General features: G+C 46.8%; 1 protein-coding gene across 1 annotated transcript in view; it reads left to right on the forward strand.

Annotated features, from left to right (window-relative positions):
- LOC120930522 (snake venom metalloproteinase BITM02A-like) overlaps positions 1-13226 on the forward strand; it is a 55264-nt gene extending 42038 nt beyond the window's left edge. The window contains exons 7-11 of the mRNA XM_040341700.1: positions 1134-1202; positions 1289-1360; positions 5598-5767; positions 11935-12016; positions 13221-13226. Coding sequence (XP_040197634.1) covers positions 1134-1202; positions 1289-1360; positions 5598-5767; positions 11935-12016; positions 13221-13226 — 399 coding nt within the window. The remainder of the gene's footprint in view (positions 1-1133; positions 1203-1288; positions 1361-5597; positions 5768-11934; positions 12017-13220) is intronic.
- The last annotated feature ends 10711 nt before the right edge of the window (positions 13227-23937 follow it).

Genomic DNA, 23937 nt, shown 5'->3' on the forward strand with positions numbered 1-23937 from the left:
TGGAGTGGAGTCCATCTCCTTTATATATTGTTTTAGTCACAGAAGTTTTGAATTTCTTTTCACTTGTTTTTCATTATGACAGTGTCACATATCATATGTTTTATTGTTACAGTTTTGTTCTGCATATGAGCTTGTTAATATATATATTGTTAATAGTTTGTAAATTTTTTGACATCTTATGCTATTAGCGCCGCACTTTGTATTTTTCACTCTTTAAATTACTGTACAAGATATTCACTGTGTACAGAAAGAGTACACATTTAGAGACAATACCACATGGGGCCATACAGCCCTATTATCTAATATCTATATTCATACATGATTAATTCATATGCATCAAAGTTACAATGAATCATCTGAGAGACTGTTCTTACCCCAGAGTTACCAGGAGCCACAAAATAACCTTCATAGGGATATCAGTGTGTCATAGGAGGACCATATCCCCACAGTGAGAATTGTTGAACGGGTCCCAAATCAAGGACGAAGATTCATCAAATATTCACCTGTCATGTCACAATGAGGAACCAAACAGACAAGATCTTCCAAGATGGAAATATACAGCTTAGCTTCAAATAGATTGCTTTATCTCACTAGAGCACAGGTTTCAAACACAAGGCCCACGGGCCGAATCCGGCCCTCCAGGCCATTTCATGTGGCCCTTGCACCTCTCCTGCAGCTGCAGGAGAGCTCCAGCCCTCCTCTGGTCCTCCTCCAGACCCTTACTTTCTGCTTTCAAGCAATGTATCCAATCCAGCTTCTTCCCAGCAGCAGCATAAGGAAAGGGGGGTACACTTCTGATGGTGGGGTGGCTCTTGACATCTATTGTAAAAGGAGGGGATGTGTTGAACATCTAATCTTACAGATACAAGCGGCCCTTTTGAGGGCAATCATAATGCTGATGCGGCCCACAATGAAATTGAGTTGGACACCCCTGCACTAGGGCATATTGACATATTTAGGATTTTTTCCCAAGCTTTCCTCACTATGAGACCAATAATTACTTTCTCAGAGAAGACTGAAGCTTTTGTAAAACAATTGTTTGCCATGTTTTCTTCTGGGAAACTTGTAAATAAATGATTGCTAGATATTGAAAGTATCACACTGACAATGTTTAATGTATTTACATTTTATAGGAAGAAATTGACCATCTTCTGAATGTACAGAAGTTTGTAGAACTGGTTGTGGTTGCTGATATATCAATGGTAAGTGTTGTGTTTTCTTTTAAACATAGCCATAGTATACTACATTAGTGGTGTTTTTTTAATACACTTCCAATTTTGTTTTTCAGTATCATAAATATGAAAATAATACCGAATCTGTGAAAGACAGAGTATTTGCAATAGTTAATGTCATGAATTTGGTGAGTAAACTTGTACTGGGCAGTTAAAGAATTGGTTAAAGGGAGCAGGGTGTAAGAGCTAAGTGGAAGTCAGGGACTGGAGGACCGTTTGTGAATTGAAGAAGGAAACATCACTTAGGCCCCTTTCAGACTGGGGCGGGAGCTGCGGTGGCGGTATAACGCCGCTAAAAAATAGCGGCGCTATACCGCCGGAATTGCCGCGGGTATCAGCCGCTAGCGGTGCGGTATTAACCCCCGCTAGCGGCCGATAAAGAGTTAATATCGCCCGCAATGCGCCTCTATAGAGGCGCATTGCGGGCGGTATTGCCGCGGTTCCCATTGTTTTCAATGGGAAGGAGCGGTGAAGGAGCGGTATACATGCCGCTCCTCTCACCGCTCCAAAGATGCTGCTGACAGGAGATTTTTTTGTCTCCCGCCAGCGCATCGCCTCAGTGTGAAAGCCCTTCGGCTTTCACATTGAGGTAGCTGGGCAGGAGTTTTTCAGGCGGGATAGCAGCGCTATTTTTAGCGCTTTACCGCCTGAAAAACTCCTCAATGTGAAAGGGGCCTAATGCAGCCACACCTAGGGGTTACTTACTTACTAAAACTGGAGCACTCAGAATCTGGTGCAGCTGTGCATAGTAGCCAATAAGCTTCTAACTTCAGCTTGTTAAATTAAAGTGGTTTTAACCCTAAAAAAATTAATGAAAAAAAATGCTTCTGTCCCTTTAAGGCACGAGATATAGCACAGTGCTTTTGCCATGCCAATTGTCCCTTTCTATGTTGTACAATACCTGGTTGATCCTGCCTGTTCCATCCCCTGTTTAAACTGACCATGTTTATCATGGCTGCTGATCATCTCTGATAGAATGGTCAGATTACTTGCCTCCGTCATCCAGCATCTTTGCATCTCCTTCCCCATTCCCCTGTCACCTCCATAGTCTGTGTGTGAGAGCCAATCTCCTTCTCACCGCTCCCCTCTCCTCCTGCCGAGAGCAATGCTATTCCCCTGAAGCTACTCCTCCCTTCCTCTGTTAAAACTGCAGTGTCTCCCACAGTGTTTTATCTTTGGAGACAGCAGCAAACAGATCAGTGTTGCTTTCTTTCACATGGAAATCATTTAAAACGATTTAAAAACAATATTTATAATTTAACCACTAGTCCACCACCCGCCGTCATATGACGGCGGGACGATGAGCCTCTCGTTCTGGGTGGACGTCACATGACGTCGCCTTCCCGAGCCACTAGGGGCGCACGCCCACCGCGTCACTGGGAACCGCGATGACGGCTGTGATGTCCACACAGATAAACACACAGATCCACGTCCTGTCAGGGAGAGGAGACCGATGGTGTGCCCCTTGTACATAGGGACACCGATCGGTCACCTTCCCCAGTCAGGCCCCTCCCCCCACAGTAAGAATCACTCCCAGGGAACACATTAACCCCTTGATCGTCCCCTAGTGTTAACCCCTTCCATGCCAGTCATATTTATACAGCAATCAATGCATTTTTATAGTACGGATCGCTGTATAAATGTGAATGGTCCCAAAAATGTGTCAAAAGTGTCCAATGTGTCCGCCGCAATATCGCAGTCACGATAAAAATCGCAGATCGCCACCATTACTAGTAAAAAATAAATAAATAATAAAAATGCTATAAATCTATCCCCTATTTTGTAGATGCTATAACTTTTTCGCAAACCAATCAATAAACGCTTATTGCGATTTTTTTTTACCAAAAATATAAAGAAGAATACGTATCAGCCTAAACTAAGGAATTTATATATATATATATATATATATATATATATATATATATATATATATATATATGGGGATATTTATTATAGCAAAAAGTAAAAAATATTCTTTTTTTTTTGTTCAAAATTGTCGCTCGATTTTTGTTTATAGTGCAAAAAATAAAAACCGCAGAGGTGATCAAAGACCCCAAAAGAAAGCTCTATTTGTGAGAAAAAAAGGACGTAAATTTTGTTTGAAAGCCACGTCGCATGACCGTGTAAATGTCAGTTAAAGCGACGCAGTGCCGAATCGCAAAAAATGGCCTAAGGCGGTCATTGACCATCGAAATGGTCCGGGGGTGAAGTGGTTAAAGGGGATGTACCTGCGCTGGTCGTCAATATAATGTGAAAAAACGCTATTGCAAAAAAAAATTAAAAAAGTTGAAAAACTCACTGCAAAGTTTCTGGCATTTTTATAACGTTATTTTAACGTCCAGCGTGCATGAGGCCTAATGCCGCGTACACGCGTTAAGAATTTCCGGCAACAAATGTTCGAACCGTGTGTAGGCTCCATCGGACATTTGCTGTCAGAATTTCCGACAACAAATATTTGAGAGCTGGTTCTCAAATTTTCCGACAACAAAATCCGTTCTTGTAAATTCCAAGTGTGTGTAGACAATTCCGACGCGCAAAATTCCACGCATGCTCTGAATCAAGTACGAGATGGAAGCGCTCGTTCTGGTTAAAGTAGCGTATGTAATGGAGATAGCACATTCGTCACGCTGTAAAATTGCATGAGGCTGAAAAGCACAAATCGTCTCTCATCAAACTTCTACTAACACGAGATTAGCAGAAGGAGCCCAAAGGGTGGCACACTTGGTATTGAACTTCCCCTTTATAGTGCCGTCGTACGTGTTGTATGTGACCGCGTTCTTGGCGATCTGAATTTTCAACAACATTTGTGCGACCGTGTGTATGCAAGACAAGTTTGAGCCAACATTACGTCGGAAACAAATCCACGGTTTTGTTGTCGGAATGTCCGATCGTCTGTACGCGGCATTAGAGTTAAGATAAGATAAGATTTATTGTCAATGTAGAAACAAATTCACAATGAAATTACATTACATTTCTCCTCCACATATTATTTCATATATCACAATTATCAACCATGCGTTTACCACACAGGATTTAATTATACCAAAAAATATATATATATATATATAAAAGTATCCTGATATTATAAAAGTATAAAAAGTGTCCTCATATTAAAAACAAAACAAGACATTAAAATAGCCTTAATAGCCCTGATAAAGAAGCTCTCTTTAAATCTATTTGTCCGATTTTTAGGCTAGGTTCACACTGCTGCAAATTCTATTGCGAATTTGAGCCGTTGCAATTTCTCAAATCCGCAAGTCATTTAAATTACATAGTTTAACATTAGTGCTGTTCACATCAATGCGTTGCGAATATAAGCTGCGGGGAAAAAAGGGTCCTGTGCGAGTTTGATCCGTGTGCGATGCAAATTCAGCTCTATAGACTGGCATACCCTGAAATCGCGGCCGCGAATCGCGTCAAATTCTCGGCAAAAACGCAGCCGCAAAATCGCGGTAAAATCGCGATTTTACCAGAATTTTGAATTCGCAGCAGTGTGAACCTAGCCTTAATCACCCTAAAATGTCTCCCAGATGGCAATAATTCAAAAAAATTACAACCAGGATGAGTCTGGTCTTCACTATTTTTCCTGCTCTACAAAGCCAACGAGTCTCGTATATTTCTTCTAGTGAAACAAGTTCACACCCTAAAATTTTCTGCGCTGTTCGAACCACTCTCTTTAGAGCAATTTTTCTGCCTGCGTACAACTAGGATACCAAACTAGAATACAATATGTTAATGTACTCTCAATGGCAGAGCGATAGAAGGTCTCTAGTACCTTCCTTCCCAAGCCATTCTTCCCAAGGAGTCGCAAAACATATAAACGCTGTTGCGATTTCTTAATAATGGCTTTAACGTTGATTATCCACGATAAGTTTTCAGAAATGCATGTTCCCAAAAACTTACAGGTAGAGACCCGCTCCACGCACACACCTTTAATCAAAAGCGGTGCTGGTTCAGGCCTGTTCCTTCTGAAATCTACAATCAGTTCCTTTGTTTTCCCTGTGCTTAGGATCAGGTTATTCGCTGTACACCACTATCCTATCAACCTCTCTCCTGTATTGCTCCTCATTGTCCCCAGTGATACAACTGATTACAGTAGTGTCATCGGCAAACGTAACTATACTATTGGTCTCATAAAAGGGGGTGGTCATATGTGTACAGTGCATAGAGAAAGGGACTTAACACACAGCCCTGCAGTGCTCCAGTACTTATTTCTCGCTTGGAAGAAACAAACTTATCCAATTTGACCACCTGTGAGTGATGAACCAAAAAAAATCCCTTATCCAGAAACAAATAAAGGGCGGAAAATCCAATTTTTGCATTTTTTTTAAACAGTTAGACTGTTAACTATTCTATTTTACACAGGATTACAAGATATTAAACATTTCTGTGGTTCTTGTTGGGCTTGAGATCTGGGATACCAAGGATCAGATTGAAGTAAGCACTATAATTGGAGATACTTTGTCAACGTTTTCTACATGGAGAAAGGAAAAGTTATTGCCTAGAATAGCACATGACAATGCTCATCTTATCACGTAAGTCTTTGATTGCAGATATAATCCGGTTGTCAAATAGTAATATCCTTTTTTATTTTATTTAATACTATATATATATATATATATATATATATATATATATATATATATATATATATATACATACACACACACACACACACAAATAGGTAACGTTTATGCTTATTATTAATTATTCAAAAACACATGCTCACTAATGCCCGGGACCAGGCAGGGCCACGTTCATGTAGCATCAACATTATGGCGGTACCCCGCCGTACACCCCGGTGTCTCTGTATCAAAATCTGATGCTGACATGCAGGTGCCACTCAGTCCCAGACCACAGAGCAGTGCCCAATTCCACCAGTCCAGCTTGACTCTGCCACCTCCCTTCCAGTGACAGAACAGGCACCAGTGCGGACCCTGCACAAGCATAAATAACTCTTTTCTCTGCTGTACCATGTGGATAGGTCCCTAGGCTCTCGGCTATGCAGGTCTGGTTCCGATTGCTGGGGCACCAACCACTTTATTCACTATGAGAGAGACCGGTCACCCTTGCCTGTACCGCTCTACCGCTGTCTGGCTGTCATCTCATCCTTGTTTCCCCTAGCAATAGCATGTCACCACAATAGCATGTCACCACTTCTCCCCATGTTTGCATTACAGCCCTGTTCTTCCATACTCCATTACCACCATGTACCCCTTTTAACCACTTTGGCACATATACCCCCTTCCTGCCCAGGCGAAATTTCAGCTTCCGGCACTGCGTCGTTTTAACTGACAATTGCGAGGTCCTGCGACGTGGCTCCCAAACAAAATTGATGTCCTTTTTCTCCACAAATAGAGCTTTCTTTTGGTGGTATTTGATCGCCTGTGCGGTTTTTATTTTTTGTGCTATAAACAAAAAAAAGGAGCGAATTTTTTTTTAAAAAAAAGCACAATATTTTTTACTTTTTGCTATAATAAATGTGGCATTTAAAAAAAAAAAAAAAGAAAAACGCAATAAGCGTATAGTGACTGGTTTGCGCAAAAGTTATAGCGCCTACAAAATAGGGGACATAATTATGATTTTTTTTTTACTAGTAATGGCGGCGATCTTTATTGGGACTGCGACATTATGGCGGACACATCGGACACTTTTAACACATTTTTGGGACCATTCACATTTATACAGTGAACAGTGCTATAAATATGCACTGATTACTGTATAAATGTGACTGTCAGGGAAGGGGTTAACACTAGGGGGTGAGGAAGGGGTTAAATGTGTACCCTGGGAGTGATTCTTACTGTGGGGGGAGGGAACTGACTGGGGGAGTTGACCGTCCTTGTGTCCCTATGTACAAGGGACACAGCATCGGTCTCCTCTCCCTGACAGGACGTGGATCTCTGTGTTTACACACAGAGATCTTTTAGCGCCCCCTAGTGGCTCTAAAAGACGAGGACGTCATATGATGTCCTGTCAGAACAATGGAGCTATCGTGCAGCCGTCAATTGACGGCGGCCGGTAGTTAAGTGGTTAAAGGGGAGTTCCACCCACAATTTCACTTTTTAAATATAAAGACCCCTGTAATACACAAGCTTAATGTAGTCTAGTAAAGTTAGTCTGTAAACTAAGGTCCGTTTTGTTAGAGCATTTAGTTAGTTTATAATCTAGAAATAAACCGTGGCCATCTTAAGTGTGGGCATCATGAAGCCAGACTGTATGACTTCCTGGATTTCAGCCTTGCAGATCTTGCACATGCTCAGTGCTGTACAAGCGATGTAATAGGTTTCAGTCATGTTTCCATAGCAACGGGAGTATCAGAGGAAGTTGCCGCCCCTTCTCTATGCAAATAGGCTATTTGCAAGGACTACTGGGATACATGATGCCTATCCCAGAAACCCTTGCGAATAGCCTTGTGACTTAATAGCCTAGGCTAATAAGGAGGAGGAAGTAATGAAGGACTACAAAATAAAGGTATTTACAAGCAACAAAATAAATAAAAATTGTCCATTCTGAACACTATGAGATTAGGGCATGCAGCACAGACAAACATAAACAAATGGGTGGAACTCCACCCATAACTTCAGACCAGGCTTTGAAATAGTTTAACTGCTTAAGGACCAAATCCATGTACATATATTGTGGCAGGGTGGCCCTTAAGCGCAAAATCACGTACCTGTACATGATTTTTTTCTTCGGCCCCCTGGACGTGCACGCTCTTTGGGAGCCCCACTCCCGCTGTGATTGGACACAGCGGGAGCCAATCAGTGGGTCCAGCATATGAGATGTACTCCGGGACCTCACAATCGTTCTGAGGAGAGTCAGAATGGCGCTCTGCCCATGTAAACAAGGCAGATTGCTGTTCTGTCAGAGGGGAAAACACAGATCTCCAAGTCAAAGCACAATCCCCACAGTTGAAAACCCCCCCCCTAGGGATACACTTAACCCTTTGATCACCCCTGATGTTAAACCCTTCCAGTGCACAGTAATTAGTACAGTAACTTTTGGGTAAACCAATCAATGCACTTATTGGGATTTTGTTTAACAAAAATATGTAGCAGAATACATATTGACCTAAATTGATGAAGAAATTTGATTTTTTACATTTTATTTGTTATGTTTTTTTTGCAGAAAGTAAAACTTTTTTTTTCAAAATTGGCCATCTTTTTGTAGCAAAAAAAAAAAAAAACGCAGAGGTGATCAAATACCACCAAAAGAAAACTCAATTTGTGAAAAAAGGAATTTTATTTGGGTACAGCGTCACAATTGTCAATTAATCACTTGAGGACTGGAAGGATTTGCCCCCTTAATGCCTAGACCATTTTTTTTGCGATATGGCACTGCGTCGCTTTAACTGACAATTGCATGGTTGTGCGACGCTGTACCCAAATAAAATTGATGTCCTTTTTTTTTACACATTTTTTCAAAAAAAATCGCAATAAGCATATATTGATTGGTTTGTGCAAAGTTATAGCATCTACAAAATAGGGGATTTATAGCGTTAAAAATAGCCAATAATTACTAGGAGGCGATCAAGGGGTTAAGTATTCCCTAGATAGGCCTGGATGGACTGTAATCCCCTTTCCACACTTATACAACTTGTCCCACGATTTGGACTGTGCATGACAAGTCATTCTCCATGATTTTCAATTACTTCCATTTATATTGGCACGTACTTTGATGCCGCGTACACATGATCATTTTTCGGGTTAAAAACGATCGTGTGTGAGCTTCAGAGCATTTTTCGGGTTCTGAAAAACTGCCAATTTTTTTTTTAGAATATGCTCTATTTTTTCATGACGTTTTAAACGTTGTTTTTCGCATTGTAAAAAATGGTCGTGTGTGGGCTTTAACGCCGTCGTACGTGTTGTATGTCACCGCGCTTTGCTAGAGCATTTTTTTTCCACGATCGTGTGTAGGCAAGGCCGTTTTAATGATCAAGTTGAAAAAAACGTTGTTTTTTCTAGAGCCTGAAAAACGTTTTTTACAGCCCGAAAAATTATTGTACGCGGCATAAGTCGTGCCGACTTCAAAGTAGTTCCTGCACTACTTTGGTCCAACTTCCATGCGAGTTGATGTCCATAGACCTCAATGTTAAACCCTCAAGTAGCATGCAAATCGTACCTGAATAATATAGACACAATTTCAATACGACTTTGTAAGCACAAGCAGCTTTTTGACCCTTGTCCCACCCAATCCTTTTAACATAGTAGCCCCTCCCAAGCACACTTTTCTAGCACACATTCACTTCCTGGTTATTCCCTCAGGAACAATGTGCTCCAAACAGCCCAAAGAGATGTCCTTGTCCTTGTCCTCCAGCTTCTCCTCCTCTTCTTCCTCATGCACTGCTACTGCTGCAGCAGCAATGACAACTGCTGTGGCAATATATTGAGTAGCAATCATTTTCTTTCACAACACACCACACCACACCAACCAAGAAGCAAACAGGGGCCCAGATTCAAGAAGCAATTGCGCCTGTGTAACCATAAGTTACACGGCGCAATTGGTTACTTGCTCCGGTGTAACGAGTGCTCCTGATTCAGGAACCTCGTTACACCGACTGCAGGCTAAAATCTGCGCGGCATAAGGCTCTTATGCCACGCAGATTTTAGGCTGCATTCTTGCGTGGGCCGCTAGGGGGCGCTCCCATTGTGATCAGCGTGTAGTTATGCAAATTGCATACTACCACTGATTCACAAACTTGCGCGGGCCCTGCGCAAGCCAGGTACAGAGTTTCCGTACGGCAACTTTAGCGCAAGGCTGCCCCTTCTAATAGTAGGGGCAGCCAATGCTAAGTATAGCCGCCGTTCCCTGCGCCGTGAAATTTGAATTTCACGGCGTTTGCGTAAGTGATTCGTGAATGGCGCTGGACGCCATTCACGTTCACTTTGAAGCAAATGACGTCCCTTGCGACGTCATTTGCCGCAATGCACGTCGGGAAAGTTTCCCGACGGAGCTTGCGCCTCTACGCTCGGCGCGGGAGCGCGCCTAATTTAAATGATTCCCGCCCCCCGGCGGGATCATTTAAATTGCGCGCGCTTACGCCGGGCAATTTTGCCGGCGCGCCCTCGCAAGTTAACGGAGCTACTGCTCCGTGAATCGAGGGCAGCGGCGCAAATTTGCGGGGGCGCAGGGCAAAATCGTTGCCCTGTGCCTCCGTAAGTTTAACGCAAAACTATGCTGAATCTGGGCCAAGAACTTGAAACAACTATGGCAGGAAAAGGAATTACCTCACACCATGTATGTTTTTCATTGGTTAATGCCAAAGTTGTGGCAAAGTAGTACTGATCCAGAATCACGGCAAAGTCGTACAAGTGTGAAAGGGGACTGAGAATTTGCATGCCTTTTGTTTTGATGCACCTGGAATGTATTTAACTTCATTTAAATACAATTTCCAAACCAGATGGTAGATGTAGTCCTTTAAAGTATTGTGGAAATCTTTCCTCCAACCACACAGATAATGACTTTAAAAATGTGTACATGTTGTCCAAACCCCCTTCACCTGAACTACTTTCATTTTAACCACTTCCTTACTGGGCACTTTAAAACCCCCTTCCTGAACAGAGGACTTTTTGCAATTCGGCACTGCTTTGCTTTAACTGACAATTGCGCGGTCGTGCGACGTGCTCCCAAACAAAATTAACGTCCTTTTTCCCCCACAAATAGAGCTTTCTTTTGGTGGTATTTGATCACCTCTGCGTTTTTTATTTTTTGCGCTATAAACAAAAAATAGAGCGACAATTTTGAAAAAAAAAAAAAATTTTTACTTGTTGCTATAATAAATAGCTCAATTTTTTTTAAAGTGTTTTTTTTTATCCTCAGTCTAGGCCGATACGTATTCTACATATTTTTAGTAAAAAAAAAATCGCAATAAGCGACTGGTTTGCGCAAAAGTTATAGCGCCTACAAAATAAGGGACAGAATTTTTTTTTTTTTATTATTTTTTTTTTTACTAGTAATGGCGGCGTTCTGCGATTTGTATTGTGACTGCGACATTATGGTGGACACATCGGACACTTTTGACACATTTTTGGCGCCATTCACATTTATACTGCAATCAGTGCTATAAATATGCACTAATTACTGTATAAATGTGACTGGCAGGGAAGGGGTTAACACTAGGGGGTGAGGAAGGGGTTAAATGTGTACCCTAATATTAGTGTTCTAACTGTGGGGGAAGGGGGGTGACTGGGGGGGTGACCGATCTGTGTCTCTATGTACAAGAGACACAGATCCGTCTCCTCTCTCCCCTGACAGCACCGCTGTCTGCGAGAGCCGGGAATGAGAAATGATCTCATATGTAAACATATGAGATCATCTCTCATTGGCCGCACAGATCGCCTAGGAAACGGCCGCTCCGATTGGCCGTTCACGGCGATCTGTGACTGACTGTGTCCCTCGGGAGCGCGCGCGGGGAACGAGCAAAGGGGCGGCCGTAAAAAGACGGCCTGTTAGAGATTGGGAGCCGCGCTGCGGCCGTACAAAGTCGTACGGCCGTCAGCTAGTGGTTAAAAGAGTAGACTTTATTCCAAGACATCTAGATTATCTAGTTCATCAGGAATGCTCCTGTCTTTGGCCATGCCTCATCACAATAAAGAAAGTAAAAATTTCCTTTATCCAGGTCTTCACTATGGACAATGACAACATTTGTACACATTTCCAGATAGAGATCATTAGCTCTTACATACTTGTGTTTGGCTTACAGGAATACAGACTTTAAGGGTCCTGTAATTGGACTGGGATATGTCGGAGCTATGTGCAGTGAAAAATCTTTAGGAGTCGACCAGGTGAGATTCTGTAGCCTGAACCAGAACTGGTCACAATTATGATTATTCAATAATTTGACCATTCAGTCCTACATTAATATAGTTTTATTCAGATTTATTTTAAAAAACATAATGATTTTGAAGGTTTGCATATGACCTGACTTTAAGCAGTTGGCAGACAAGGATGGGGGGGGGGGGGGGGTGAATACCTTCTACATTTAAATCTTCACAGTTATAATAATTTAAGACAAATTATTCAAATTCCTGCATTAACCCAGTCATGTCTATTTTTTTAAGTTGACCGTTGATAGTACACGGCCTTTCTGCATGACCAAACAGTAAAAGTTATCACTACGCAGTCTGGTCTAGTGACACAGTCTGGTGGGCACCGGCCCAAGTAGGGCTAGGTGCCACGGACTGCCTGAGGTAATGGGACAGTCCAGGAAAGGGTTAAATGTGTCTCTCCCCTTTAGTTCCCCCCCTTCCTCCCTCCCTCCCTCTGGGAGGGTGGGTTTTACAAGGCAGACAGGACCAATTAAACAAGAACGAGGGGGTGGGTTTTGGGGAGCATGTGACCAAGGCTTTAAGGGGGGATTTCCCTCCCACCTTCTTCCTCTTACCTGCAGCAGCCCCCAGGCAAGTGAGATTGCCGCCCTCCCTCCCCTGTTTTTTCCCGTTTAATCCAACAGCTTAGGTGGTTTATAAAAAATAAAAATAAAAAATAAAAAATAAAGGAAATAAAAGGATATATATTGTTAAAAAAAAAAAATATGGAAATGTGCGAGTAACAAATGTTACGGTGGTGTTATGACGGTGGTTATCCCGTACGGTTTACGTTTCAGGCTTTGGTTTTACAGGCCTTGTTATCGTGTTTAAGTGAGATATTATTGTTAAGGTCACAGCTGGCGGTAATAATAATAAAGGAAAAGGGGAAGGCTTTTATGCCCGTCGGTTTAGGCCGGCGGCTGGCTGGTTTGCTTCCTCCCCCCCCTCTTGGTAATTTACCATAAGATGGTATTAAGGTTAAACAGATTGTTGTATATGTTTTAACAAATAAAGCTGTGGCCGACCCTACGTCCATTCAGGATAATATGTGTGGAGTTTTTATTATGGAAAGGGGGGAGACTAGGACATAGATATGGGAAAGTGGTTGGTTCAGGTAGTCTGCTGCCATTTGAGGGATCTGAAACATCACCTATTTTTTTTCTTTTGTTCTGTCCTGCAGTGTTAATTTTGACATCAAATTTCTATTAAGTTTTAGTTCTATTTTAGTCATCTGAATTGTTTCACGCTGATAAGCTCATTCATAAGTGCTTTGTGCTAAATGTATTAAAGTGCTTTTGAGAGGCTGTTTAGTATTGAATTAGAAGAGCCAAATATGCTTTAAACTGAATTCCGTGTTTATTGTCTCCTCCTTCTCCAGCCGCCTCCCTCCTGTCCTTCACCCACCATTTCCCACCATTCTTTGCAGCATTCTCCTATAAGCCCAGGCACTTTCATGATGGCCAGTGTTGGGGAAAAAAAAAAGGATTGGGTGTTTTGCCCAAAGGTTGGAATTGGGCTTTAAGGCATACAAAAGGACTATTGAGCACTTTCTTAAATGATATTGCAGCATGATAAATCATGGCCCTTGACTCCCCTTTAGTGATTAGTATCACGAGTCCATGTAGTCACCTGACAGAAAAAAAAATATAGTTGTCTGTAAGGAAGAAGACAAATTGCCACTATAGATTTTGAGTACAAGCCTTTCCACGATCATCTAGTGTAAGAAAGCTTCTATATTGGGTTGCACCAATACTAAGCATCTGCATGAGTATCTGTACTCGTGCAAATGCACCGATATCTAAAATCGATACCTACTGGCCCGGTTCTTTCAGCTGTCAGCAGGATTCCTCCCACAGACAACTGAAATGTACACAAAAAATTGCAGCAATTATCGGTTGTTACAGGAGCGGGGCTGCCGCATCTTAACAACTGATGAGTTATTCATTGGTCAGTGGGCTTCCCCACTGACAGATAATGTGATTAAAACCAGGGGCAGCTGCTGATCGGGCTCCCTGTAGAATCAAAGTGCTCTCCTGCTGGGTCTCCACTCTATCCCCAGCCTGGAGTCCAGCACGAGAGGAGAGAGCCGGTGTGAAGAGAGGCCCCACTTAGAAGTTTTGGCATGAGGAAGGGAAACCGCGAGATGGGTGCCAACCGATGCCTGCATGGAATATGTGAGATTTGCTTTCATTGACCTTATAATACGATATGCGATTGAACAGATCTAAAGATCGTCCGAAGCTTGCCTGTTTGGTCGGGGTGAATGAGTGTGGGTAATTTGTTAACAAAACATAAGGCTTTTAAATTTTGCATGATAGGTTTCAAATATTTAAGTTTAAAGGGGAATTGTGTTCCTTCCCTGGCTTAGGCAAGGTTACAATCAGTGCTTCTAGCATTTCAGGTGGGAAAGAGGCAGAGGCGGCGGTATTAGTGATCAGTATTAGAAACTAAAGGCGTCTGCTATTTTTGGGGGGGTGGTATTCTTTTTGCTTAGTTCCTGGAGAGTTGCCTTTGACTCTTCTTGTTGCAATAAGTATGAGTTAATTCTCCATATTGGACACAGTTTTGAAAGAAGTCGAGTCCTGCTATAGATAGTACAATAGAAGCATGGTCAGACCATGTTATTGAATTTATGGTGACGGCTTTGGTTCGAAGTAGAACTTGAGTTGATAGACCATAGCTAGATTCAGGTAGATGGGCGCATCTTTGTGCCGGCGTAACGCAACGTATATGCGCTACGCCGGCATAAGTCAGAGAGGTAACTACACGATTCACAAAGCACTTGCTCTCCACATTGCGCCGGCGTAACGTAAATTTGAAGGCCTAAGGCGGCGTAAGTGTAAGTTTGTGTGAACTTATGCAAATGATGGCCTGAGCGTGGAGCAGTGACTTACGCCCGGCGTATCATCCACGGAGCATGCGCAGTGATTTCGACATATAGGCGCTTCCTTGTGCGCATGCTCACAACTACGCCGGCCCAACTTTCTCGTATACGCCGGCCCACCAGCTTACACCGTGTGCATAAATACGCCCAGACATGCGCCCGTCCGACGCAAAATTACATCCTGCTTTTCCCCCCCTGAGCAAGGTAATTTTGCTGTTCTTTTTTGCTGGCCTATTTTGCTGTGCTATGGCTGCTACAGTCAGCAAGAGGAAGAGGAATTTTTCTCAACAGGAGAGGGCAATCGTCATTGCTGCAATGGAGAAATATGATACCTTCCTCCATGGTGCCCTGAGTCGGGATACCAGCCGCACCAGGAAGCAGGAAATCCTGGAGACGATCGTGACTCAAGTTAGTGCCCTTGGCAATGCCACCCGCAGCGCCAAGGACATTAACAAGAAGATGAATGACTTGAAGCTCCGTGTGCGGGCAGGGCTGGACTGGGACAAAAATGTGGCCCTGGACTTCATCCAGACTGGCCCACTTTGACAGGTTTCTCCCATGGAGGCCGGACAACCCCCGCACCCCCCCTTCCCCGTCCACCCAAGCCCCCTCTCCCCCTTCACTAGCTGTTCTACTTTATTAAAGTAGAACGGCTGGTAATGGTACTCTTATAGGCAGTACCAGTGGGGAAGCTAGACATTATTTCCCCCGGGGCAAAGAATCAGTTTGGTGCCCCCCCCCTTATGGGACAGGCATTAGGGATTAGGCAGAAGTGAGAAAACCCCAGGCCATAGCTGTTGAGTCCGCTGTCTGTCCCCTCCCCCATGCTCCCCTATCGTCCCCCCTGCTCCTCTGGTCCTCCTCCTGCTTCTTTGCTCCCCCCAGGGGAGCGTTTGTGGAAGGGAGGACAGAGAGCGGAGGGGGTGGCAGTCCGCTGTCACTGAAGCCGGCCCACTGAGCCATCGGCCCACCGGGAAACTCCCTGTAGTCCCAATGGCCAGTCCATCCCTGTGTGCGGGAGAAGCTGGCCGCCATTCGGAGGCACCAAGTGGCACGGGGGGTTGACCACCCTGCAATATTATTTTGACCCGGATGAGAGATGGTTGCCCGTGTATACAGAGGGAGCAGTTGGAGGGAGTTGAGGGTTTCAATTCCCGTGATGATGCCTCAGAGGACAGGTAAGTGTTTTATATCCCCTATCCGGTGTGTAGCATGTGAGGGGGGTGGAAGGGAACATGTGACAAGTGTGTGGGTCCCCCCAACATGTGACTGCTTTATGTCATCCACAGATGTGCAGGAGGGAGCGGGCCCATCTGCTGCCGTGGCCGTCCCAAGACATCGTCCCCGGAGCAGCCTCAGCAAGACCCCCAAGATCCAGCGGGGGAGGGAGTGTCCACACCTCTCCTCTCGAGGAGGTGGTGGAGGAGTCGGTGGACCTTGGGCAGATAGGCCTGAATATAGAGGAGTCCAGTGTTCTGCCTGGGCCCTCTCACAACTCCCCCCCCCATCAGGGGAAGCCCCTCTGCGACAGGCACCAGCAGAGGAACCACCTCAAGGGCTCACCCTACTACCCGCTTCCAAGAGTCTTCTGGCCCCAGGAAGGTGACAAGGAAGACCAGGGGTGTACCTCTAACTGTCCAGGACCAACTTGCCCTGGACCAGGGCCAGCAGACCCGGCATATGGGGAGATAGCCGGGCACCTGCAGCAGGTGCACATAACACTGCCCAGATGTATGATGCAGTGCAGGATGGCAATGCCAATAGTGCAGCAGTGGTCACCTGCGTGGGGGAGCTGCAGGCCACCACTGTGAACCTGGTGGCAGAGGTTCAAAGCCTTACTGAGGCCGTTAACGCCAACACAGCTGCCATTCAGGAGAAGGGGAGGCAGAGGCAGTGCAACCAGCGGCATAACATCACCCGCCAGCTGAGGATGCAGGCCCAGACAAATCTCTTTCTGAGCCGGATTGCCGTGGCCTTGGAGGGTAGGCAGCCATCACCTGCCAGGAGTGGCACACCCGGGGATGAGCCACCTCCAGATGTCCCACTCCCCCACCCCAGGCTCCCGCCAGGCAGCTGAGGAGCCAGAGAGCTGCCACCAGGCACAGCCCCCGTCAGCCCAAATAAGTGGCTTTTTTTGGGGGGGATTTTTTTTCTATGCTCAGGTCATGAGCCTTTTTTTCGATTTTTTTAAGGCACACGGTGAGGAGTGCTGGCTACATTGTGACTGGTGTGTGAATGTGGGGGTGACACTCCTGCCAGCAAAGGGGTGTCACCCTCGGTCGTTGGGGAGAAGTTATCCCCACGACCCGTGTGAATGTGGTATGAATGGACAGCGACATAATTGGAGCCTTGGCGTGGCATTGCTGCTCCCAAGTCCTGCATGGTGGACTTGGTCTAATCCAATGTGATGTGGATGTGGTGTGTGTGAGCTAGGGACCACAGTGGTGTGCATGCGTGCATTCTCCTTGTGCCATGATGAATGTGTGTGTTTAACGTGCAAAGATGTCTTCTGTGAGGCGTCTCCTGACTGCTGCACCCTCAGAAGACGGGGTAGCCTCGGTTAGAGGGGGATTGTGTGGTTCGGGGGTCAGGTCATCACGTATGTCAATCTCCAGGCCCTTTCTCATGGGCGTAGTTGTGCAGCATGCAACTATTTCCGATGATCTGGCACACAAAGTTTGGGGAATACAACAGGGGTCCCCCCGGACTTATCCAGGCATCGGAAACGGACTTCAGGAGGCCAAAGGTGCGTTCCACCACTGCACGTGTACGTGTGTGTGTCCTTTACGATTTAAGATCCGCCCGCCGCAATTTTTTAAAGCAAATGCTAATTCACAAAGCACTTACCCTCAAAACTTGCGGCGGCGTATCTTAAATCCCCCGGCGGAATTCAAATTCCGCGGCTAGGGGGAGTGTAGTATTTAATCAGGCGCGTCCCCGTGCCGATTTAACCGCGCATGCGCCGTCCGTGAATTTTCCCGCTTGCATTGCTCCCAATGACGTAGCTACGGATGTCATTGGTTTCGGCGTGAGCGTAACTTGCGTCCAGCGCTTTTGAAATCGACGTATGCAAACGACGTAAAATTTCAAAAATTCGACGCGGGAACAACGGCCATACTAACATTGGCTGCGCCACATAGAAGCAGGGGGTAACTAACGCCGGAAAAAAGCCGAACGCAAACGGCGTAAAAAAAAAGCGCCGGGCGGTCGTTCCGGAATCGGCGTATCTCCTCATTTGCATAATCGTTGCGTAAATAAACCGAAACGCCACCTAGCGGCTGGCCTGGAATTGCAGCCTAAGATCCCGACGGTGTAACAGAGTTACACCTGTCGGATCTTAGGGATATCTATGCGTAACTGATTCTATGAATCAGTCGCATAGATACGATCGGCACAACTCAGATACGACGGTGTATCAGGAGATAAACCGTCGTATCTCTATGTGAATCTGGCCCTCTGCATACAATCAGTAGACCTTTTTGATGTGATTTGACCTTTTTCATAAGTTTGTTGAAAAAGTTAACTTGATATTTGTTAGGGGGGGGGGGGAGAGTATACATTAACTCAGGGTTTGACAAATTTGCTTGGAATCTAGGAGCCAGTTAAAAAAGTTAGGAGCCAGAAAACGCACCCTGTCCCGCCGTGAGTAGTGCCTGAATATGTAAACGGTATTCAAACCACACATGAGGTATGACCGCGATTGGTAGAGCGAGAGAAATAATTCTAGCCTTAGACCTCCACTGTAACTCAAAACATGCAACCTGTAGAATTTGTTAAACGTCGCCCATGGAGATTTTAAAGGGTAAAAGTTTGTCGCCATTACACGAGCGGACGCAATTTTGAAGCATGACATGTAGGGTATCAATTTACTCGGCGTAACATTATCTTTCACAATATAAAAGAATTGGGCTAACTTTACTGTTGTCTTATTTTTTTTTATTAAAAAAAGTGTATTTCTCTTCCGTTCATAGACGGACACAGCCTTCATTGACATTAGGGTTATGCTTCTTCCTACCAGGAGATTTGGGCTGAATTTAACAGCACTTAAAGTGTTAAAACCTTTCCTTCGTGCCGCTCCTCCCAGGGGGCGTGGCTCCCCCAGGCATAACCCACACCCTGCTCTAGGAGCCTCAGTCTTTTTCTGCCTAACGACAGGAGAGTCAGGCTCTCTCTGGAGTCCTGGACTCTGGAGTTTTTTTCTTGTGATTTTTCTCGCTTTTATTGTTTTTGTTCCTGCATTTTTTTATAATCCTGTGATTCTTCTATCAACAGCCGACTGGGTGACAGGCTGGGTCCTCGACCCTTGTAGTCCCCCCAGGTTCGGCCTTCGAGCGTGTGCCGGCCCTTAGCTTAGCTTTGGGACGTCCACGACAGGCCCCGTTGCTCCAGGGGCGGCCGGGGAACTTCGGTTCTAGGGCACACATATGACCGGTCTCTATGGCCTTGTCACAGTGTGTCTGGCCAACAGCCATGCGGTTCACGGACGTTGGTTCTGTCTGGGATACCTCCAGCCGGGTAGTCACAGGATGGGTAAGTAGTGGCCTCTTACTCAGGTAAGTGGTCTGGCTGGAATGTTTCCCTTGGGAGGTCGACTGAGGGTTTTTCCCTGCTTTCCTCTCTCCCTTATTCCTCTCCCTCCTTCCCTTTGTGGGTGATGGCTGTGAGTTTTTTTTTTTCTGGGGCTCATGTCACAGGGCCTGGGTGTAGCAGGGGCTGTGTGTCTGTCACTGCAGGGGGCTGTGGTGTTCACTTCTGGGCCTTTGCAGTGTGCTGTGAGGTGTTTTTTCTGTGTGACAGTTGCTAAAAAAAAAAATGTCACTGTCTTTTTAAATCTGCGTCATTGGCGGCCATTTTGCCGGAGCCTAGCCTTATATAGCCCGGCGGCCATTTTCTTGTAGTCCTATGCTGTTTTTTCAGCATTTGGCGACCATCTTCCTTTTTTCGTCTGCCTCGTGTGGCGGCTGTTGGCGCTGCAAACACCGCGGATGTGTCTCAGGGGAAAACAGACACAGCGCTGCACAGCTCTCAGCACACCCTGTCCTTCTCGGTCCGCGCTGCACTGGGTGGGGTGGTGAGTACCAGAGGCCCCCATGCTCTCCATTAGCTGTAAGGAGGTGACCTGTGGGGATTTTTTGTCCTGCCTTGCAGGGGGGGTGTCTCAGCGCTGGCGCTATGGAACCTGAGCCAGGTCTCCCTCTCCACTAGGCCTGAGTTAACCCTTAGCGTCCCTTCCCCTGCCACATCTGTTTATGTGGCTATCCTGGGTTTTCCTGCCTGGTTTGAAGCAGCTAGTGCCGGATGGGGGGTAAAAAAGCGCCCCCTCCCTGAGCCTGCTTCTGGGGATGTCTCTGCATTGGAATCTGGTTCTGGTATGTCAAAGGCTGCGGACTTGACCCACATGAATGGTGAGGATGTCTCTGCTGCAGTGTCAGCAAGAATTGTTGGAGCTCTTGTTTTTTCTGCGGTGCGTGAGACTCTAAAAATTGAGGATGTGGCAGAGACACCACCGTGTCAGTACCTTTTGGATCCGCAGGCCGCCACGCACTGCTGAAGTATTCCTTGTGTTCCTTATTTGGACAATATGTTATGCAAGGAATGGGATGCACCGCAAAAAAGTTTGTCAAAAAACTTTGCAACCCGTTACCCCCTTGTATTTCTCTTCCGTTCATAGACGGACACAGCCTTCATTGACATTAGGGTTATGCTTCTTCCTACCAGGAGATTTAGGCAGAATTTAACAGCACTTAAAGTGTTAAAACCTTTCCTTTGTGCCGCTCCTCCCAGGGGGCGTGGCTCCCCCAGGCATAACCCACACCCTGCTCTAGGAGCCTCAGTCTTTTTCTGCCTAACGACAGGAGAGTCAGGCTCTCTCTGGAGTCCTGGACTCTGGAGTTTTTTTCTTGCGATTTTTCTCGCTTTTATTGTTTTTGTTCCTGCATTTTCTTTTAATCCTGTGATTCTTCTATCAACAGCCGACTGGGTGACAGGCTGGGTCCTCGACCCTTGTAGTCCCCACAGGTTCGGCCTTGGAGCGTGTGCCGGCCCTTAGCTTAGCTTTGGGACGTCCACAACAGGCCCCGTTGCTCCAGGGGCGGCCGGGGAACTTCGGTTCTAGGGCACACATATGACTGGTCTCTATGGCCTTGTCACAGTGTGTCTGGCCAACAGCTATGCCGTTCACGGACGTTGGTTCTGTCTGGGATACCTCCAGCCGGGTAGTCACAGGACGGGTAAGTAGTGGCCTCTTACTCAGGTAAGTGGTCTGGCTGGAATGTTTCCCTTGGGAGGTCGACTGAGGGTTTTTCCCTGCTTTCCTCTCTCCCTTATTCCTCTCCCTCCTTCCCTTTGTGGGTGACGGCTGTGAGGGTTTTTTTTTTCTGGGGCTCATGTCACAGGGCCTGGGTGTAGCAGGGGCTGTGTGTCTGTCACTGCAGGGGGCTGTGGTGTTCACTTCTGGGCCTTTGCAGTGTGCTGTGAGGTGTTTTTTCTGTGTGACAGACCTTTTGGATCCGCAGGCCGCCACGCAGTGCTGAAGTGTTCCTTGTGTTCCTTATTTGGACAATATGTTATGCAAGGAATGGGATGCACCGCAAAAAAGTTTGTCAAAAAACTTTGCAACCCGTTACCCCCTTGAGGGGGATTAAAAAAAAAAAAAAAAGTAGATCTCTCCTCCGCCAGTGGACCCCCTATGTCCAGACTGTGCAGGGCCACCATGTTGCCTGTGGAAGGGGCTCCTGCATTTCAGGATCCGGCTCATAGGAGAGTGGAGGCCGTGGCCCGCTCCCTATTCACGGTGGTGGGTTGGGCGGTGAGGCCGGCTCTGGCCGGGACCCTGGTCAGGCCCCGACTGAAAGGGCGAAGCTCCTGCTGCAGGAGCTGGAAGAAGGGGACGCTTCCGAGTCCTCTTGGGACCTGGCTGAACGATAGTTCAGGGTCTGAATTTTCTCTGCGAGGCGGCCATGGATACGTTCCGAAGCTTCCGTCTATGCAGGGTTCTGCGCCGCCTTGTGTGGCTGAAGAGCTGGTCTGCGGACTAGTCCTCTAAGGAGGCCTTGGTGATGGCCTTTAAGGGTGAACAGTACTTTTGGGACTTCCCTGGGTGGCATCATTGTGGATGCCACGGGTGGTAAGCACATGCTGTTCCCACAGTCTGGGAAGGGCTTGGGACCTTGCCCTGTGCAAGGGCCCTCCTTGACTACCTCAGAGCGTTTTTTTTCACCCGCCCTGTGCGGTGGGGGTAGGTCTACATGGTGCTTAAACCCCAGCCGCGGGGTAGCAGCGCACCTGGTACCACATGCCTAACGTACCTGCTCCCGCCTGTAGGTCTGCTCCTGCCCGTGTCTCGGGTGAGAGACTGGCTTCGCACATTCATGGCTCGGTGGAGGTCTTTCCTCTCCGACCGTTGGGGTTGCGAAGTGGTTTCCTTGGGGTACAAGTTTGAGTTTCTCTCTTGTCTGCCAAACAGGTTTTTTCCCTCCGGCCTCTGGCCTCCTCTGGTTCGCCGGCTGGCTCTGTCAGGGGCTGTCCAGGTTCTTCTGGTCAGGGGAGTGATTGTGTCAGTTCCCTCGTTGGAACGGTCTCAGGGGTTTTACTCCATTCTGTTTGTGTCCCCACGGAGGATGGGGCCCGGTCAATCCTGGGCCTCCAGTCCCTCGTTTGTTTTGTCAAGGTGCAAACTTTCAGGTGGTGTCGATTTGCTTGGTAATAGCGGCACTCCATCAGGGGGATTTTTTTTGGGCATCCTTGGATGTCATGAACGCGTACCTACATGTTCGCGTATCCTCAAAGCACCAGAGTTTCTGTGCTTTGCGGTCGGGGGGGGGCCATTTTAATTGGTGTCCTTCCCATTCGGCGGGTTTTCGCCAAGGTGCTCGTCCCGATACTGGCCCGGCTGTGACAGCGGGGGTTTTGTTATCATGGGATGTCTGGCCGACATTCTCCTTCGAGCTTCTTCGAGCTCTGCATTGGTAGAGCCGTGTCTATCACGTGTTACCTGGGACTAGTACTGGATTCCGCCGGGGCAGGAGTGTTTTTCTCCTGACGGAAAAACTTCACACTCTGCTATCTGCTGTGCAGCAGTTGCCGACCCAGAAGCGGTCATCTCTGCGATTCTGCAGGAGGGTTCTGGGTCCGTTGGTGGCCTCGTTCGAGGCGGTTCCGTATGTCCAATTCCACGCCAGAATACTACGGAGGGAAATTGCTGTCACGATGGGACTAGCTTCCGTCATCTCTGGATTACCAGATTCAATTGAGTCATCTGATCATGTCTCCCCTGGTGTGGTGGCTGGCGTTTCCGGTGCTTCGGGCCGAAAAGTCGTTTTTTCTGCAGGCCACTGGACAGTGGTCATGACAGATGCCAGCCTCTCCGGTTGGGGAGGGGCGCTTGGGGCACCCAATCAGCCCAGGGGCACTGGACTCAGGTGGAGTCCTGCCTACTGATCAACATTCTGGAGCTCCGAGCAATCAAGCCTTGCCTTGCCAGGTGGTCCCTGGATCTACAGGGCCGACAGGTCAGGATCCTGTCCGGTGACGCCACGGCCTTGGTGTAGGTTGATCATCAGGGAGGCACACGGAGTTCTGTTGCAGCGACAGGGGACGCGCAATCCTTCGGTGGGCCGAAGGGTCCGTTCCGGCTCTATCGGCCGGGTACATTCCGGGAATATGGAATTGGCTAGCCGACTACCTAAGTCGCACTGCACTGGGCCAAGGAGAGTGGTCTCTCCACCCGCAGGTGTTTCGGGGTCTGTGCCGAAAGTGGGGCACTCCGGACGTGGACCTTCTAGCGTCCCATCTCTATCGGTTGGTGCCACGGTTCGTGGCCAGGTTTAAGGACCCGTGGGCGGGTGCGTTGGTGGCTCCTTGGGGTCACTATCCCCTACTTTACACCTTCTTCCTCGCCTGAGTGGAAGCTATAGCGATTCTATCAGTTCTGATTGCCCCAGATTGGCCGCGTCGCTTCTGGTACGCGGACCTAATGCGTCTGGTGGCAGACGCCCCCTAGCGTCTTCCCCTG

This window comes from Rana temporaria, chromosome 3 (assembly GCF_905171775.1).
Source record: "Rana temporaria chromosome 3, aRanTem1.1, whole genome shotgun sequence".
In the NCBI taxonomy this organism is placed as follows: Eukaryota; Metazoa; Chordata; class Amphibia; order Anura; family Ranidae; genus Rana; species Rana temporaria.